The sequence below is a fragment of the Notolepis coatsorum genome (assembly GCF_963971535.1).
Source record: "Notolepis coatsorum genome assembly, chromosome: 11".
NCBI classification, from domain to species: Eukaryota; Metazoa; Chordata; class Actinopteri; order Aulopiformes; family Paralepididae; genus Notolepis; species Notolepis coatsorum.
Window position 1 is genome coordinate 8,486,096 of NC_140175.1, and position 16,987 is coordinate 8,503,082.

Consider the following 16,987-nt stretch of genomic DNA (forward strand, 5'->3'; position numbering starts at 1 on the left):
CGTGCCCCAACGAATCTTCGCCGGAAGCCGACGGAGGGGAGACGTGCCCTCTACCCCGCACAGACTACCCCGCCGGAGCGAGGGTGGGAGGCTGATCTGCTACGCCTGTCAACAGCCCGGCCATATCGGCCGCGAGTGCCCCCACGCGATGGGAGAACCACGCCTGACGGAAGCACCGGGCTGTGAGGTTCCCCTCCCACAAGTACAGGGCGTCACCCACACAGCAGCCGGCGGATCGTCCGACCTGGCAACCGCCAGACGATGGGCTGGAGAGGGAGGTGTAGTGACGTGCCGGATGATACGCCACCAAGGCGGCCGGAGGCCCGAGGCGCGGACCGGCCCGCCGCAGGCCCCCGCCCTGGTCGCAAGGCCAACCGAAGAGGTGAGCCCACGGGAGCCGCTGGAAGTCAACAGCGAAGGATATGTGACGATCTCGGCGGAAGAAGTTTGGGCTTGCTTGCTCCGGGCTGCGCATGGTCGGCCGGCCTCCGTCCGTGCTCGCCGGAGCCCCGAGAAGCGGACCAATCCGTCGGGGGTTCCAGTGGTCGGCGCCAGGCAGATAGCGGTCCAGAAGGGAGACAGCGGCTATAGCTGGGACGAGATACGGCAGTTCCAAGTGGAGGACCCGGAGGTGGGGCCCGTACGAGAGGCGGTGATGAAGGGGAGCTGCCCCACCGGAGTGCAACTGCAAGAGGCGAGCCCGCTTATGCGTAAGCTCTACGGGCAGTGGGAACGGTTCCGTCTGCAGAACGAGGTACTATTCAGGCAAGTTAGTGACCCTCGAGAGGGAGAGGAGATACTCCAGTTGGTGGTGCCGGGGGGGCGCTGCGGCGGCACGTATACGAGATTCAACATGTCCTTGGGGGACATTTGGGCGAACGCGGGACACTAGGGTTAATGGGACGGGGCTATTACTGGACAGGGATGGCGGCCGAGGTGAAGGGCTGGAGGCAACAATGTAAACGGTATGCCCCGGCTCGAGACGTGGTCCCGTAGGTTCGGGCCCCAGGACATGCACCTACGGGACTGCCCGAGGCGGGGGGGAGCGCGTGCGGATCCCCCGGAGGATGCATGAACCTGCACAGAGCTCTTCCGAGTCTGATGATTCCCCCCTTGGTGACTCCACCCCTCCTACCTGCTCTCGTGTTGCTACCCGGGAGGGCAAGAAGACGGACACGGGATCTGAGAGGGGGGAGTCGGACGAACCCGGCCCCAGAGGAGCACCAGAGGTCGGCTGCCCGCTCGGTATCGCCAGGACTATGTGCTAAAAAGTGTGTTTGTGGAACAGTGTGTACAATTGATGAAACAATGTGTGAAACTGTTGGTCTAAGGACCGTTTTCATGTAATTAAACTGGTTTCATTGAGGTAACTTGCAGAGGACTTGGCAAGTTTAAAGTGGGGGGAAATGTAGCATCCTGAATATTCTGCTAAGTATTCAGAAGTGCTGACTAACTTGTTACTTCCCCTGTGTATATAAAGTGTGATAAACAGTGTTCCTTTTTGATATCTCGCCCGGACTAATGATGCGAGGTGCTCTTCTTTCTCCGGCTTCGATATGGACCATTAACATGACATTGAAGCATCTTTCTCCCTGCCTTGAGTTGTGCTATAGTGGGACCAGTTGCGGTCGCCAGCAGGGGGCAGTGGTGGCAGGTGGAGCGGAGGAGAGAGGAGCAGCGAGTGAGAGATGATTACCTGGAAGGCGGAACAGAAGGAAGTCCTCTTCGACAGTGAACTCGGACGTGAGCGGTCGTGAACGGGCGTGTGCTCTGGACGAGCCCCGTTTGAAGAGTCCCGTTGAAGAGCCCCGTTGAAGAGCAACGGGTGATAAAGAGTACTTGCTATAACACGGGTTATCCTAGAAGTACAAGCGATAGTGAAGTGTGTGAGTAAGCGATACGGAAAGAAGAACCAACGTCCATAGATAACGTGTTATTCCAGAAGTGTGAGCGGTGTATTAGCATGCTGCTAACGGCTATAGTGACTCAAGTATATCACCAAGCGAGCGTCGCTGTACTACTACTGGTTGCGTTAGTAGTACAGACGATAGCAGGAGGGTTCACTAAGACCCACAGTTTAGCTGTGTTTAAGGTAGCCAACAGTTTAGAGCGTGCCAGCCCAGTCAGCAGCCCCGCAGTGGACGTCTCATCAACGCAGCAGAAGACACCTCTTCCTCCAGCAGAGGTCGCCACAACACAGCACGCTCCTCCAGTTCCACCACTGCCCATGCTGCCTATCCCAGCCCGCTGGCTGTGCTCGCGGGATCGCCCGACGCCATCTTGTCACCCGGACGAGGGGTGGTGAGAGTGGATCCGCCATCTTGGTTAAGTACAGCGGTACTTCGTGTGCCCAAAACAGTATCCATTCGAGCGAACGCTAACGACCAGTGTCTAGGGGTACCCCAACCATTATAAGCCGGCTTTAGTGTAGGTTTTTATTTGGTAACGTGGGCCCACATGTAACTTATTTCTTTTGTATTGTGATAACTGTGTGACGTTCTTGAATTCCCATTGAACTCCTTAACATGTGCCTGGGTCTTCCCCTAATCCAAGCGGGGTTTTGTAATAATGTATTGAGGACTAGGTGCCTATGTTGGGAATAGCGTTCCCCTATAATGCAAGTGAGAGCACCCGGTGCCTAATGTGAATACATGCCATATGAACCACAAAAAGTATAAATTGTAACTTGCTAATTGACCAGGCTTACATAAAGAAGACGTAGATGGGAGCACGGTGTGAGTGTCTATTTCTGAGCCCATATTCTAACCTTGTTGACCGGGTAAATATATATGACTGTCGTATATTTATTTAACCCTTCCACCCTATTCGCAGCATATTATTAAGGGTCTCTACAGGTGGTCAAGGAAGGGTACTGCTTTGAGGGAAGCCCAATATCTTTATTGAACTAACAGTCACCGGGTGTGGGAGGGCTAACAGAGGTACTGGGGGAAGTGAGAGTGTGTGGGGAGCTACTGCTGACCGCCCTGGAAGGCGAGGAAGACCAGAGTACCACCCCCCAGGTTAGTAAATCCTGGGCCCCATCCGCTCCTGCTGCCCGCCCTCCAGAACGACATTCCGGGCCCAAAGACGGGGGTCCAGATAGATTGAAATCTACTGTATCCCGCTACCAGGTGGCTATGTATAACTACTCCCATAAGCAGGGATAATCCACCCTTCTACAATGGTATTTGACAAGCACATGCTTATTCTCTTATTATTTAAAGTGCTGTAAAATCCTGATGTAATGACTACAAAACGTACATTTTGTGATGGGTGTAGCAGGTACTTGTAATGAACATGAGACACTTCATCAGGAACCCTGCATAATTAAAAAAGGAGGAATACATTTGGGGTTAAATGTGTCAATACCAGGCCTACTGGTAAATTATATGACCGATTGTGAGCAAGTGCTGTCCTGAATTGTCAAGAAAAAGTCCTGGAGAAGTCCTGGAAAACCTTTTCTCAAAAAGAGTGGAACGCCTGTCAGGGCAAATCTCTCTCCCTCTTTCTCCAGTTTGTAGGAGACTGGATGGCCACAGAGGCTGGACACGCTCCACCTCCAAGATAATAATAATAATAAATGTATTTTATATAGCACCTTACATGAGGTATCTCAAAGCACTTTACAGACATTGCATTACAGTACATGGACAGACACATGGACCTTTACAATGACAACATGGTGGTGACACTACAGAGAAAGGGAGACAGCTTAGAAACGAGACAGAGACAATTAAAAAATAATAATAATAGAAAATAATAATAATACTAATATGTGTGTACAGATGTGAAAATGTAAGTGATGCAGGGGTTGGAGGGTCAGGAGTGAGGGTATGCAAGTTTGATTCAAATGACAATACTCCCCATGCTTGATCATAGTCTACAGATCTGCATGTAAGACCTCACTCCACAAACTTGATGTCCTCTACCACTCTGCTATCAGGTTTGCCACCAGTGCCCCTTTCAACACTCACCACTGCTCCCTTTACTCCTCCGTCAACTGGCCATCCCTGCACACTCGTCGCAATATGCACTGGTTCATGCTCATTTACAAAACCCTCCTTGGGTTGTCCCCCCCCCCCCCCCCTTACCTATGTCACCTGTTGCAAATTACATCTTCCACTTACAACACTCGTTCTGCTCAACACATTCTCCTAAAGATTCAGAAAACATACACTGCACTCGGTCAAACGTCATTCAAGGCTGCTGCTGCCAGGGACTGGAACAACCTACAGAAATCTCTCAAACTGGTCACCTTTATGCCTATAGTCAACATTCAAGCACTCTCTGATGAACATTCTCACTGATTCCTGCAACTGTTTCTCAAGCCAGTAACCCCCCCCCCCCCCTGTCTGTCATGGTGCCCCTCTCACTGCTATATTACTTGTTGTATGTATATTTATATTGTAATAACATATATTGTATGTCGGAAATGTTTAATCCTGAATTCCTTTTCATCCCCCCCGGCCCCCTCCCTTCAAGAGGCGTTGTCGCTTGTCAGGCCATCATTGTAAATACGAATTTGTTCTTAATTGATTTGCCTGGTTAAATAAAGGTACAAAAATTGAACAGGTGGGTTTTGAGGTGGGACTTAAATGTTTCTACGGACGGGGCTTCTTTAAGTAACATATCTTGGATAGTTTGGGGTCAAATAGAACACCCGAGTTTTTCACTGTGGGGGAGGGGAGGACAGAGTGGTTGTTGGTGGATATGGAGCAGTCAGGGTTTTTACGGAGAAGGTGAGGTGGGCCTATTAGAAGGATTTCAGTTTTAGTACTGTTAGTTTGAAATGTCTTTATTGGGAATAACCCCTTGAGATGAAACCATCTCGTTTTCAAGGGGGTCCGCAAAGACAATACAGAGTTATTTGACAATCTGTATAACAAAAACACCAAACAACAAATAAAAAAATTTTAATTAAAAAAACTAGACAAAACAAAACAGAAACAAAAGCAACAAAACAACAGAGTAAGCAACGCCAGCCAAGAAAATAAAAGAATCCAAAGATAAAAAGCATACAACAGTATGTCAACAACAACAACAACACAACGACAAGAACATGAACTGCAACACCAGCAATGGTTAATCTATCTCATATTATTCTATTGAGGTCCAAAGCATAAGCAGATAGTCTCACCGTGAGAGGACAACATATTTTTAAACAATTTAAAAGATGATGTTGAACGGATGTGGACAGGTAGATTGTTCCAGTTGGCTGGGGAGGGCATTCCAGATTGTTGAGTTGGAGAAGGTTGTGATTCATCCAGATTTGTATTTCAGGAGGCAGGAGGAGAGGGCAGTAGTAGCAGCAGTGGTGTCAGAAGGGGATCTTATGTTGACGTTTGTCCATCAGCTCCAGACTGCTGTGGAGCTCCTGCATGTTTGATTGATTGATTGATTGAAAGCTTTATCAGATTGCAGAATGGGTACAATACAGTACGGCTCAATACAAACATTTGTTAAGGGGATGCAGACCAGAAAAATACTTCCGTCTTGTTTACATCAGGGTCCCCCACCTGTTTCTCTGCAGTCGATCCCGCTGGCAGAGAAGAGGTGGGACCTCTGGCCAGAGACTGCAACACTGTATACCGTATACATTTATCCATATCAGTATGGATATATCTGCATATATACCTGTATACAATTCTGTACACTGTACACACTGTATATATACTTTATCTGTTACATGCACTCTGGTTAGAACTTATTTTCATTCTACTGAATTTGTGTGGTATGATGATAATAAATCTGAATCTAATCTGATCTAGGACGTTTGTTGTGAGAGTCAGTGTGTCTGTTTAGAGAGAATAAAGCATATCCTCCAAAAATGACTTTAGTTAGTCAGTGTTTTTGTGTAAACCTCCCATTGACTGCACGTCATTTTACACTTACTGCACTTCGAGCGCCATCTTCTGGCAAAGTTAGAGTTGGTCCAAGGAGCGCATTGAGGAAGTCCCCGCCCAGCGGAAATGACGTCAGGCTTTGTGTAGCTTCCTCACCTCGTTGTATGTTGCTAATGGGCTAATGCTAACTTGTGATTCTGAACAGATCTAGAATGTAGCGATCGTGTAAAGAACGGACTAACTAAAACCTGCAAACCCAAATAAACTGTTTCCTGGTTTACTGTCACCACCTTCCAGAGGGAATGAGCCCGAAGTCCGGCTACTTCTAACCAGTAGTAGGTTACATGAGCGGTGTTGTTGTGTCGGACTCCCTGCAGAAGAACCACCTCGTGTTGTTAGCAGAACGCTGCTGGACTCTACCACGTTCAGAACAACACAGGAGAAGGTAAACAAAGGTAGGTTCACGTCGACCTCTCCGTTTTGTTACAGTAACATCTGCTTGTATTAATCTACTGACCGCACATCTGATCTGTTGGGCGTTTCTGCCACTTTTCCACCAGACTGGGCCTTGACCAGAGGTAGCTGGAGCAGCTAACACGCTAAGCTGCTATGCTAATGCTAAGCTAATGCTAATGTTACTATTACTACTGAGCTTGCGAGAATATGTGACGTTAGGTCAGAAACTGGTGCGACTCTGTGTATAGAGAGAAATGTGCGTTTATTCAGCTCGTTAATCATAATGACCGAACATCTCTGTTGAGCGTTTCAGCCACTGTGTCGGCTTTACTTGAGAGGCTATGCTAATGCTTCTATGAGCCGTACTGTATTGTACCCATTCTGCAATCTGTTAAATAAAGTTTTCATTCATTCATTCTAGGATGAGGTTGGCCTCCAGTAAGGCCATCTGCACCTCCTGCTTCTGTTCACTTGTTTCATCTCCTCCAGTAAGGCCATCTGCACCTCCTGCTTTTGATTGATTGATTGAAAAGTTTATTAACAGATTGCAGAATGGGTACAGTACAGTACAGCTCAATACATACAATTGTTAAGAAGATGCAGACCTGAGAAAGACTTTCGTCTTGTTTCCATCAGGGTCCCCCATTTTCAATTCATCATATGACACACATGACATACAGATAGACAGTACTGCTACATCTATACATTTATGACATACCAGATTTTAAAATACAGTACTGTTTGTGATACTAAAAAAATCCAGAAGAAGAGTATATACATTTGACATAGAAACTGTGCATTGGGGGAGGTTGGGTAGGTGGGGTGGGGCTGTACATTGGAGGTGGTGGTGGTGGGGGGGTTGGGTAGGGGGGGGGACACTGTACATTGGAATACTGACATACATTTGACATGGAAACTGTACATTGGAGGAGGTTGGGTAGATGGGGTGGGGTTGGGTGGGGCTGTACATTGGAATACTGACAAAGCCATATTGGTCTTTATTGTACAACTGGGTTTAGCCCCTTTCGTGACTTTCGGTTTGCAAGCCTGTGGCTTTTGTGACCGGAGTCACTTGCCCACCCGCCCCGATCACCCAGTAGCGAAACGACCAAGCGTCGTCAAGGGGCTCGCGGTGTGTCAAGAATACATCAGATCTGAATTTCAAAGATACCCAGCGTACAATATGGGTCTAACACAGCTTCACGATGGGGTCTGGAAGCTCGGAGTTGCTAATAAACAGTTTAAAACATTGTTACTCGACGAGTGGTATTTACAGACCGAACGTCCATCTCCGCCGTTGGTGTCACAGCGCATGCGCACCAAGCAGCGTTCACGTTACTGGGAAGAAGCGGAAGAACCAGTTTCCGACTGGGAAAAACCATTCACGTCAGCCTCCTAGTGGTAATTCCTACTAGGACATATGGGATTCTTTTATAGACCCCATATCTCCCACTTCGCGTCACGAATTGCGGAAGTATGGGGTGTGGGCGTTTCATCCATAGATATATATAGAGTCAAAGCGTGAAGGCTTCCTAGTTGTAGCAACGAGATGTCCTCTGGTTCTTCCGCTTCTTCCCAGTAACGTGAACGCGGCATGGTGCGCATGCGCTGTGACACCAACGGCGGAGATGGACGTTCGGTCTGTAAATACCACTCGTCGAGTAACAATGTTTTAAACTGTTTATTAGCAACTCCGAGCTTCCAGACCCCATCGTGAAGCTGTGTTAGACCCATATTGTACGCTGGGTATCTTTGAAATTCAGATCTGATGTATTCTTGACACACCGCGAGCCCCTTGACGACGCTTGGTCGTTTCGCTACTGGGTGATCGGGGCGGGTGGGCAAGTGACTCCGGTCACAAAAGCCACAGGCTTGCAAACCGAAAGTCACGAAAGGGGCTAAACTGGGTTAGGACATTTGTAGGGGCCAGTTTTGAATTGCAGTCTCCCGTAGGTGTTCTTTGAGAGTGTTTTTGAAGGTGGGTAGTGATTTACATTCCTTTACAGCTTTGGGTAGGGCGTTCCACATTGTTGTGGCATAATTGCGAAACGTGTTTAGTCCCTTGTTTGAGCCGAATCTGGGTTTTACATGCTTTGTGGAGCTCCCTCTGGTGTTGTGATCGTGGTATTCACTGACCTTTGGGAAGTATTTTGACATGTACATGGGTACCTTGGTCGTGTAGTGTATCTTGTAGACCAGGCCCATTGCAAGTTGCTGTACTCTGTCGTCTACTCTAAGCCATCCTAGGTTGGCAAAGTGTGCAGGGGTGAGGTGGGTTCTAGGAGTCAGGTCAAGCAGTAGTCTGACTAGTTTGTTTTGAGATGTTTGTAATTTGGTTTTTAGTGCCTTTGAGGTGCTTTGGTACCATGAGGTGCAAGCATAGTCGTAGATGTTCACTTGTTTCATCTCCTCCAGTAAGGCCACCTCCTGTTTATGTTCCCTTCTTCGATGGAAGTGTGGATCCAAGTAACTAGCTTTGTTCAGCAGCATGAACACCCTCTTTTCCTCACTATACCGCTCCTCCAGATCGGTAATGATCTGTGTCTTCAGTGTTTCCCCTGAAAAAAAAAATCAGTAGCGGTGCTGTGCCTCTAGGGGGGTCCCGGGGCATGCCCCCCGTAACTTTTTTTTTTTTTACATTTTAAAGTTAAATGCATCAATCTGGTGCACTTTGAGAGCAAAATAAAGAGGCTAGATCTATGATGAACTTTGTGCTCAAAACACAAAATCGACTAGACTGCAGTGCTTTCTCCCTGCAGCCTTTTACTCAGGTCAGTCTTTTACATTAAGCACCCCCCACAGCCCAAATAAAATGATAAAAAAAAAAACGTATTTTTTTTTAATACATTTTTTTAATAGTCTAGTTCATAGCAGTGGCGGTCCTAATGCGCCGCTGCTGAATGCATATAGGGGAAACTTCTTCATCAACGCCGGTGGGTCGCCTGGCGTTCGCTTGCCCAGGCGAGAGAATAGAAGGTGTTTTAAAGGCTGTGCGGCCGACGCAGTTCGATATGTTGCCACTTTGAAAGAACCCTTGTATCTGTAGTAAATAAATATGCATTCATATTAGGACAGGTTTGCATTTGTCCAGCCTACATTTACAATATATTATTCACACAAAGTATTGTCAACAATTACAATTAAATTGTTACAATTAGGTCCACCATTCTACCTATTTTTTTTGGATCAGCACTTGTTGAAGCATGCACGCCAGTGTTGAAAAGACAGCTCTGTTGATCCAGTATTTAAAAACGGGTAGACCAAACTGGTGGCCCTATTAATTGAATGGAAGAGACACAAGACGTAGTGTTGTCACGATACTGGAATTTCGACTTCGATACGATACCTTGAAAAGTATCGATACTTTCGATACTTTCAATACCAAAAAAAAAAAATTATAATAATTTTGTTTTATTATAATTTTTTTTCTTTTCTTTTTTAACAAATTTTGCTTTTGTTGCTGGTTGATTCTCCTCAGCTTCTCTCTGGTACTATACGAGAAGATAAATACACTTTTAAAACCCTTTGTTTATCTTTAGATCAGAGAGAGAGAGAGAGAAAGAGAGAGTGGCTGCTGGAGATTTTAGGTCTACTGAGCGCACCTTCCTAGTTATGACGAGAGAGAGAGAGAGAGAGAGAGAGAGAGATATGTGCTCGGAGCATTTATTAACGTTACGCGTGTACTGGTGTAGGATGGGCTCCGGCTCCGCTCGACCGAACGTTGGCAACGGGGTAGTTGTGTCGAGTTCATGCGTGTACTGGTGTAGTGGGCTCGGCTTGACGTTACTCCGTTTCCATGAAGTGATAGGTGGCCAGCTAGCTAGCATTAAGCTAACGGAGGAACAACAGCTAACGTTAGCTAATAATAGCGTTGTTTACAAACTGAAGACAGGGCTGCCTGCCCGGCTGTGAGGGGGAGGAGGAAGAGAGAGAGAGATTTCTTCGGAGCTATGCTCGGAGCATTTATTAACGTTACATAGCATAGCATAGCTCCGGAGAAATCTCTCTCTCTCTCTCTCTCTCTCTCTCTCTCTCTTCCTCCTCCCCCTCACAGCCGGGCAGGCAGCCCTGTCTTCAGTTTGTAAACAACGCTATTATTAGCTAACGTTAGCTAAAGGTTTGACTAAGATTTCTACGAAACTTCATTACATTTTTTTTTTTTTTCTTTTTTTTAAACTCATAAAATATATTGGGTCGCACCTAAATCGGCAGGGTCGGTCGGCAACCGGAAACACACCATTATTTTTTTTAGGCCTTGGGGAGATTCAGTCGTCATAGCAGCAGGGGGTACAGGTATGGTCAGGGTAATAGGAGAGCAATACATATAAGCAATAAACAAATGTAATCTGAATATACAATTTTAATAAAATAAACCGCAGAGTTGCATACGAGTCTGTATACCCTATTGGTCATAATATAACTTACAATAAATATAGGCAATATAAAATATGACTAAAAGTAAACGGTATACACAAAGGTGCAGATCATAATGAGTTATAGTCCATGCAGGGTTTAGTGGTTAAGAGTCAGACATTCCTAATGGTTCCTCAAGTTCTGCAGCCGTTAGTTCTCCAGCTGCTGGCAGCAGTCCGTGCCCCCGGTTGTGGAGCCTGATGGCCACTGGCTTGAAGAACTGGCAGACGGGCACACAGACACACACGTTGTTGACCTAGTAACGTTAGTGCCAGCTTGCTTGCTGTTGCTGTGGCCTGGTGTTTTGAAAGCGCTCCAGTCCTTACCGAGCGGTGAGGAGGATCTGATGGTGATCCGGGCTTGTTCTTAGTGGTAGAAATTAGGGATGCATGATAATTATCGGGCCGATATCATAGGGCTGGGCGATATGGCCTAAATATGATATCACGATATTTTCTGACCTTTCGGCGATACACGATACGCATCACGATGTTTTTCTTTTTTTCCCCAAACAATTCATTATGAGGCTTACCAAGACAGTATTTGAGTTTGCAAGCTAACATTAAAGACAAAATAAAATACCCATGCATTTAGCATTTTTATATTATATATTAGATTTAGATGATTGGATTATTAGATTATATATTGCATATATTTAGCAATGAGATATTATATGATTTAGATATGAAATATGATGAATTGAAAATGGGGGACCCTGATGTAAACAAGACGAAAGTCTTTCTCTGGTCTGCATCCTCCAGTCCACTGTTGACTGTTGTTGTATTGAGCTGTACTGTATTGTACCCATGCTGCAATGCAATCTGTTAATAACGTTCTCATTCATTCAGTCGGCAAACAGAATCATTTTGATTGACAGTCGTGTCTGCCAATTACGTCACATCGCTTGCACCCGCCCTGCTGTTCTTAGCACCAATCGGCAAGCGCGTATTCATTTTTTACTTCCGCCATTGGAGAGCTCAATGACAATAACAATGGCAGCTCGCCGCGGCCGACGTTTAGCTTTTAGCTCCGCAGAAGGACTAAACGACTGGAGGCATAATGATTTTACTGCAACGGATGTTATAATAAAAGCCTTTCCATACATCTGTCTGATTGAAAACTTTATTAACAGACCGCAGAATGGGCACAACTGAGTCAGCACGAGCTGAGATATGAACGACTAACGCTTGCTATATCTAGGTCGACCTCGGTCGTTGCTATGTAAATACGCTGATGTTATTGAAAGTGTAACTATATAACGTTAATGCCACAAAACGATTGCCTTTGTTATCATAAGTAGCAACTTTTGATGCAGTAGTGTGTGTGTGGGGCGGCGCTGTTCAAAAGTGTCAACGTGTGGACCAGATTGACGCGACACAAGCCTCTTGGTCAAAACATCACGATATCCACGATATGTTTAAAAAGTGTATCGTTAATGAACTGTACCCGATATTTATATAATATCGTCATATCGCCCAGCCCTACGATATCAGCAATTATGATGTCATCCCGATAAACCCGATAACATTATTGATAGCTTCGATAATATATAATACATTTTTTGGTTAAAAGAAATCCGGTGTGGGTGGATTGGGATGAAGGGCGTTTGTTTTTACTGTAGGCTCCTCCCGTTTTCCCAGTACTGTGGTACGACTTGATTGATTGATTGAAAACTTTATTAACAGATTGCAGAATGGGTACAATACAGTACAGCTCAATACACACAATTGTTAAGGGGATGCAGACCAGAGAAAGACTTTCGTCTTGTTTACATCAGGGTCCCCCATTTTCAATTCATCAGGACATATATGACATACATGACATACAGATAGTCAGTACTGCTACATCTATACATTTATGACATACCAGATTTGCAAATACAGTACTGTTTGTGATACAGAAGGAGTCAAGAAAAGGGAGTATATACATTTGACGTAGAAACTGTACATTGGAGGAGGTTGGGTGGGGGGGGGTTGGGTACGTTGGGATATTGACAACCATACTGGGTAATTTACATTGGAGGTGGTTGGGGGGGGGGGGGGGGGGCACACTGTATAGACAAGCAAAACTGTACATTGAGGGGGGGGGGGAGGAGACACTGTACAAACAAACAAAATTGTACATTGGACTATTGACAAAACCATACTAGGTAAATGACTGTACATTGGAGGGGGTTGGGTTAGGATATTTACAGGGGCCAGTGTTGAATTGCAGTCTCCCGTAGGTGTCCCTTGAGAGAGGTTTTGAAAGTGGGTAGTGATCCACATTCCTTTACAGCTTTGGGTAGGGCGTTCCACATTGATGTGGCATAATTGCGAAACGTGTTTAGTCCCTTGTTTGAGCCGAATCTGGGTTTAACATGATTTGTGGAGCTCCCTCTGGTGTTGTGATCGTGGTATTCACTGACCTTTGGGAAGTATTTTGACATGTACATGGGTACCTACCTTGGTCGTGTAGTGCATCTTGTAGACCAGGCCCATTGCAAGTTGCTGTACTCTGTCGTCTACTCTAAGCCATCCTAGGTTGTCAAAGTGGGCAGGGGTGAGGTGGGTTCTAGGAGTCAGGTCAAGCAGTAGTCTGACCAGTTTGTTTTGAGATGTTTGTAATTTTGTTTTTAGTGCCTTTGAGGTGCTTTGGTACCATGAGGTGCAAGCATAGTTGTAGTACCCTTGAATGAGTGCTCCTGCCAGAGTCTTCAGGGTATTCTTGTTTACCAGAGAGGAGATCCGGTACAAGAATCGAGTTTGTTGGTTGACTTTTTTTTATTATATTTGATGCCATTTTGTCACAGGAAAGATTAGCCTCTAGGATGGAACCCAGGTAGGTAACGTTTCTACAGCCAGACTGTTTACATTAACACTATCAGTGCCTACCTTGTTTACCTTTTTACCCCGTTGAATGCCATCATCCACTTCAATGTTAGCGCTAAAAACGCCTAATCTATGTTTTAAATTATGGCTGTGTCTAATCTGCCCGTCGCTTATCAATGACTTGTTTGCAGTCAACATTGTCGAAACGGATTGTTTATTCGGGTTCATTTTCGTTTTATAGCATTTTGAAAAGCCCTCGTTTTCAAGGAAAATATAAAGATTCTGTGATAAAAGACATTTACTGGAATATTCTAGAATACACAAAAATGTTGTAATTTTTCGGCCTATTTATGAATCGTTTTCAAATAAACGCTAGATTATCGATAGTATATGTGTACATATGCACGCTATAGAGGCGATCTGAAAAATCTATTATCTTATTTCCTCATCAGCGATCACAGCCAAACAGCCACATCACACATAGGGCAAACGCTGAAATCTCAGTGAAAACAGGTCTGATTATCCTAAGACTGGTAAAATAGATTCCTTACCCGAGATCAGATGTTATCCAAAAAGATTATTCCAATTCCTGATCGCCATTCCAAATATCGATCACGCTTATTGATTGATTATTGGCTGCTGTAAATATATATTCCAGGCTGATTTCCGTCTCGCGATCAGATCCCTCTTGATCAGACCTCTCGCCAGCACAATGGAGCCAGTTGGCTCCACCTCTACAGATCTACAGATCCCAGGTCAGTCTAATCGACTGACCTGCAGTTACACAGGGATAGACGATAGGGGGCGCTTTTTTCCCGAGGAGCTGCTGTACCAACGGGAGACTCGGTTGATGAAATATGAATTCAGATCGCTAATAAAAAAATAAAACTATAATTGTCGTCCCTGGCACTCAAAGTGTTAAGGAGCTTTTAACTCGCTTCTCTGGTACTAAACCGTTATCAAAGGACAAGTTAAACAAAACACATGTGTTATCGGTCACCGTCAACTCCTCTGTGCAAACTTTGAAACTTCTGACTTTGAACCCGATTATGAACCAGATCAAGCAGCTTTGTTGTGAGTCGGAGCAGAGACATTAACACTTTGATTGCCACGCCCGAGTTTTCTCGGGTTTACCCCCCGCGGGTTGAATGCCCAACCCGAGAATATTCGTATTTTCCCGTATTTTTTTTATTTATTAGCGATCTGAAATCATATTGCATCAAGCAAGCCTACCGTTGGATATCCAGGCGCTCCCGGCGCTCAGATGTGAAAAAATCGCCCCCTATCGTCTCCCAGATGGTAATTCACCCTTTTAGATTGAACTCAATGTAAATGGCTGAGAAAAAAGAACCCGCCCTCCACAATTGTACTTCTCACTCATGCAACCGGTGTCTACCAGCGTCATGCTGGCCTCTCGGCGCGGCGGGGAATATCTGTTATACAGTATACACGGTTGAGTACTAAAATGAGCGATTTTTTCGAATGCCGATCAGGAATTGGAATAAACCATTTGAATACCATCTGATCTCAGGTAAGGAATCTATGTTACAAGTCTAAGGATAATCTGACTCGTTTTCATGGAGATATAAGCGTTTCCCATATGTGTCCCCCAGGCTGTTTCACTCTGCGCCCCGTCAGGAAATGGGATAATCGATTTTCGGCTCGCGCCCAGAGCGTGCGTGCCTACACATTATACTATCGATCATCTAGCGTTTATTTGAAAACAATTCATAAATAGGCCGACAAATGACAACGTTCTAGAATATTCCAGTAAAAGGCGATTATAATGGAATGTGTTGTTTTTTCAGTGAAACCGAGTGCTTTTCAGAATGGTAGAACACGGAAATGAAGCGATAAAAAAACAATCTGATTTGACAATGTTGACTGGAAAATGAGTCTTTGATAAGCGACGGGCAGATTGGACACATAGCCATAATTTAAAACATAGATTAGGCGATATTACCGTTAACATTGGAGTGGATCTGGGCATTCAAGGGACTAATACGGAATTAACCTCTGGCGCTCAAAGTGTTAAACGAGTCTCTTGCTAACGTCTCTGTGGCAGAACTGTACTGGATCAAAACGTAAGTACAATTATATTTACATTGTTTTCCTCTTATTGCTCCTTCCTTGCAGCAGCGGCGCTCGAAAGGAACCCTTGACACAGGACAACATAGTTATCTATGTATTTGTAAATCTGGTATGTCATAAATGTATAGATGTAGCAGTACTGTCTCTCTGTATGTCATGTATGTCATATATGTAATGATGAATTGAAAATGGGGGACCCTGATGTAAACAACACGAAAGTCTTTCTCTGGTCTGCATCCCCTTAACAATTGTGTGTATTGAGCCGTACTGTATTGTACCCATTCTGCAATCTGTTAATAAAGTTTTCAATCAATCAATCTAGGATGGCTTACAGTTAGCCCCTTTCGTGACTGAGATGCCAGCCAGGGGCTCGAATACGCAGTCACTTATTCCTCCGTAGTACCCAGGTTAATTTGCACCACCAAGCACTGCTTAAAAGCTAGCGGTTGGTCCAAAACATATCAGATATAAATTTATATAAAGGTACCCAGCGTTCCATTAGGGTTTCACACACACACGCGGCAGGGTTTGAAAACTCGGCGTTGCTAATAAACATTTAAAATCATTTTTATAAACTGGTCAACTCTGCTCAAAACGGCTGTATTTCCGTATTTGGCTGCCTGGTGTGCCGTCACAGCGCATGCGCATCATGTACCCAACGCCGGAAATACAGTCATTTTGAGCAGCGTTGGCCCGTTTATAAAAATGATTTCAAATGTTTATTAGCAACGCCGAGCTTTCAAACCCCGCCGTGTGTGTGTGTGTGTGAAACCCTAATGGAACGCTGGGTACATTTATATAAATTTATATCTGATATATTTTTGACCCACCACTAGCTTTTAAGCAGTGCTTGGTGGTGCAAATTAACCTGGCTACCCCATTTTCAATTCATAGTGACATTTATGACATACACAACATACATGACAGCATGACATTTATGGCATAGGGCCATACAGGTATATATAGTACTGTTACATACGATATGCAAATATACAGTACTGTTATCAATAGATCCTAGCAGAGAATATATACATATGATGGGGAGGAGACTGTACATTAGGAGGGGGTGGGTGGGTGGGAGAGAAAATATACATACGGTGGGGAGGAGGCTGTCTATTTGGGGGGGGGCGTGCTTTTTTTCCGTAGCGAAGACGCTCTCTGATTGGCTAGCTTGCGTACAGCGAAGACCCTCTCTGATTGGTTTAGCTCCAAAGGGCTCTGGGATAGAAATATCCGCCTTGTACATATAAATTCTCTGCTTCGAAGTGGTTATGCTTAGGCCCTCTTTCGAAGTGGGTTATGCTTAGAGTTTGGAATCAGGGCTGGTGGTCCATCGCCCTGCTCTAAAGATAAACTAAGCATAACCCACTTCGA

The 16,987-nt window shown here is 45.2% G+C and overlaps 1 protein-coding gene across 1 annotated transcript in view; it reads left to right on the top strand.

Annotated features, from left to right (window-relative positions):
• Positions 1-1,067: 1,067 nt before the first annotated feature.
• LOC311236492 (uncharacterized protein) overlaps positions 1,068-16,987 on the top strand; it is a gene marked incomplete at both ends in the record, with an annotated part of 104,419 nt that continues 88,499 nt past the window's right edge. The window contains one exon of the mRNA XM_084324170.1: positions 1,068-1,209. Within this exon, the coding sequence (XP_084180296.1) occupies positions 1,068-1,209 (142 nt within the window). The remainder of the gene's footprint in view (positions 1,210-16,987) is intronic.